The sequence below is a fragment of the Geospiza fortis genome, unplaced genomic scaffold (genome assembly GCF_000277835.1).
Source record: "Geospiza fortis unplaced genomic scaffold, GeoFor_1.0 scaffold26, whole genome shotgun sequence".
In the NCBI taxonomy this organism is placed as follows: domain Eukaryota; kingdom Metazoa; phylum Chordata; class Aves; order Passeriformes; family Thraupidae; genus Geospiza; species Geospiza fortis.
This window is the reverse complement of record NW_005054425.1, coordinates 592,467-593,956: the sequence shown is the minus strand read 5'-3', so window position 1 is coordinate 593,956 and position 1,490 is coordinate 592,467. Positions and strand designations below refer to the sequence as shown.

The 1,490-nt window shown below is 56.0% G+C and overlaps 1 protein-coding gene across 1 annotated transcript in view; it reads right to left on the bottom strand.

Annotated features, from left to right (window-relative positions):
* PKP1 (plakophilin 1) overlaps positions 1 to 1,490 on the bottom strand; it is a 47,050-nt gene that overhangs the window by 1,468 nt on the left and 44,092 nt on the right. The window contains exon 12 of the mRNA XM_005426822.2: positions 1,132 to 1,216. Coding sequence (XP_005426879.1) covers positions 1,132 to 1,216 — 85 coding nt within the window. The remainder of the gene's footprint in view (positions 1 to 1,131; positions 1,217 to 1,490) is intronic.

Below are 1,490 nucleotides of genomic sequence, written 5' to 3'. Positions count from 1 at the left end.
CCACCATCCCAGAGCTGGACCCCTCCAGGTTTTTGGAGGGAACTTCTATTGAATCATTCACTGAGTATTGTTTCATTTAGTTCCTCATCCTGCAAAAAGAGGAGAAGTCTTCACATGGTGCATGCACCCCTGAAGACTCCCATCCTCCTCCCTGACAGGCACCTCTGCAATAAACCTGTGTGTGAACACCAGAGTGACTCAGTCACACCAAAATGAGCTGGCACGGGCTGTGAGCAGAGCCTGGCACAAAACCACCCCAACTCCTGTGCAGAAAACCCTCACTGTCAATGTGGGAACAGACTTTGGATGCTCTGCTTTTGCCTCCAGGTGTTCCCCTTTGTAGGGATCCCTCCTTCTCTTTAATTTGGCCCTGTACTCCCTGCAGGTGCTGCTGCTTTTGAGTTGGAAAAACCCAAACTTGTTTAAAGAAAGCCACAGGGAGCAGGAGCTGGGAATTGGGAGCAGCTGGAGCTGGGGGCTGGAGCTGGAGCTGGGAATTGGGAGCAGCTGGAACTGGAGCTGGGAATCGGGAATTGGGAGCAGCTGGAGCTAGGAGCTGGAGCTGGAGCTGGGAATTGGGAGCAGCTGGAGCTGGGGGCTGGAGCTGCTCAGTGCCTGTTTGGCTCTGCACTTTCCCAGCTTCTCTTGCAGGGAGTAAAACAAATCCCAAATACTCCTCCCCTCTTGGTTTGAAAGCTTACTCTGACTGCAGGGGGTGTAACCACAGGGCAGGGCTATGGACACAGAAGAAAATGGGGGGAAGAGAGGAGGGACCTTGCCAGGCACCTGTTGGGACCCGATGGGCTGCAGCGAAGGGAATCCCCTAAATGAGGGCGGAACACCCAGCGTGTCCCAGCCCAGAGTGGGGGAGCTGTGCTGGGGACCCAGCAGCATCCCAGGGAGGAAGGTGTCTGACACAGGCATGACACCCTCTGCTTTGTCCCCAGAGTGAGTCCCAGCAGGGTCCCCCTGCCACCTGCTCAGATGCCAGGCAGGTGCCCAAGTACCCCAGGCTCCTCCTGGGCCCTGCCCTCCTGGCTGCTGGATCAGGGCCTTTACCAGCTCCCCACCTCAGCAGGTGAACAACCCAGGGCTGCTCCTGACTCCCAGAGGCAGGAGTGTTGTCCTTACCTGCTTGAGCACATTCTGGAGCTCCCTGTTGGACCAAAGGTCTGTCAGGAGAAGTCGAGCAGCTTCAGCTGCTTTTGGACAGGAGCTGGGAAGGTGAAAGCAACAGGAGGATTATGGCAGGCACAGAGCAGCACCCCACAGGCACTGCTGAGCACTGGGACAAACCCAGGCACTGCTGAGCACTGGGACAAACCCAGCTCCAGCTGGGAGCCTGGCTAGCCATGAACAGGACTGTCAGTAACACCCTCCTGCTCTCTCAGCAATGTTGTGTGACAACAATTGTCACCAGAGCAGGGCAAATGAAAGAGAGAGGAGGATCTGAGTGGGAAAATGAGCATAAAACTGAGCTGAGTCTGAAA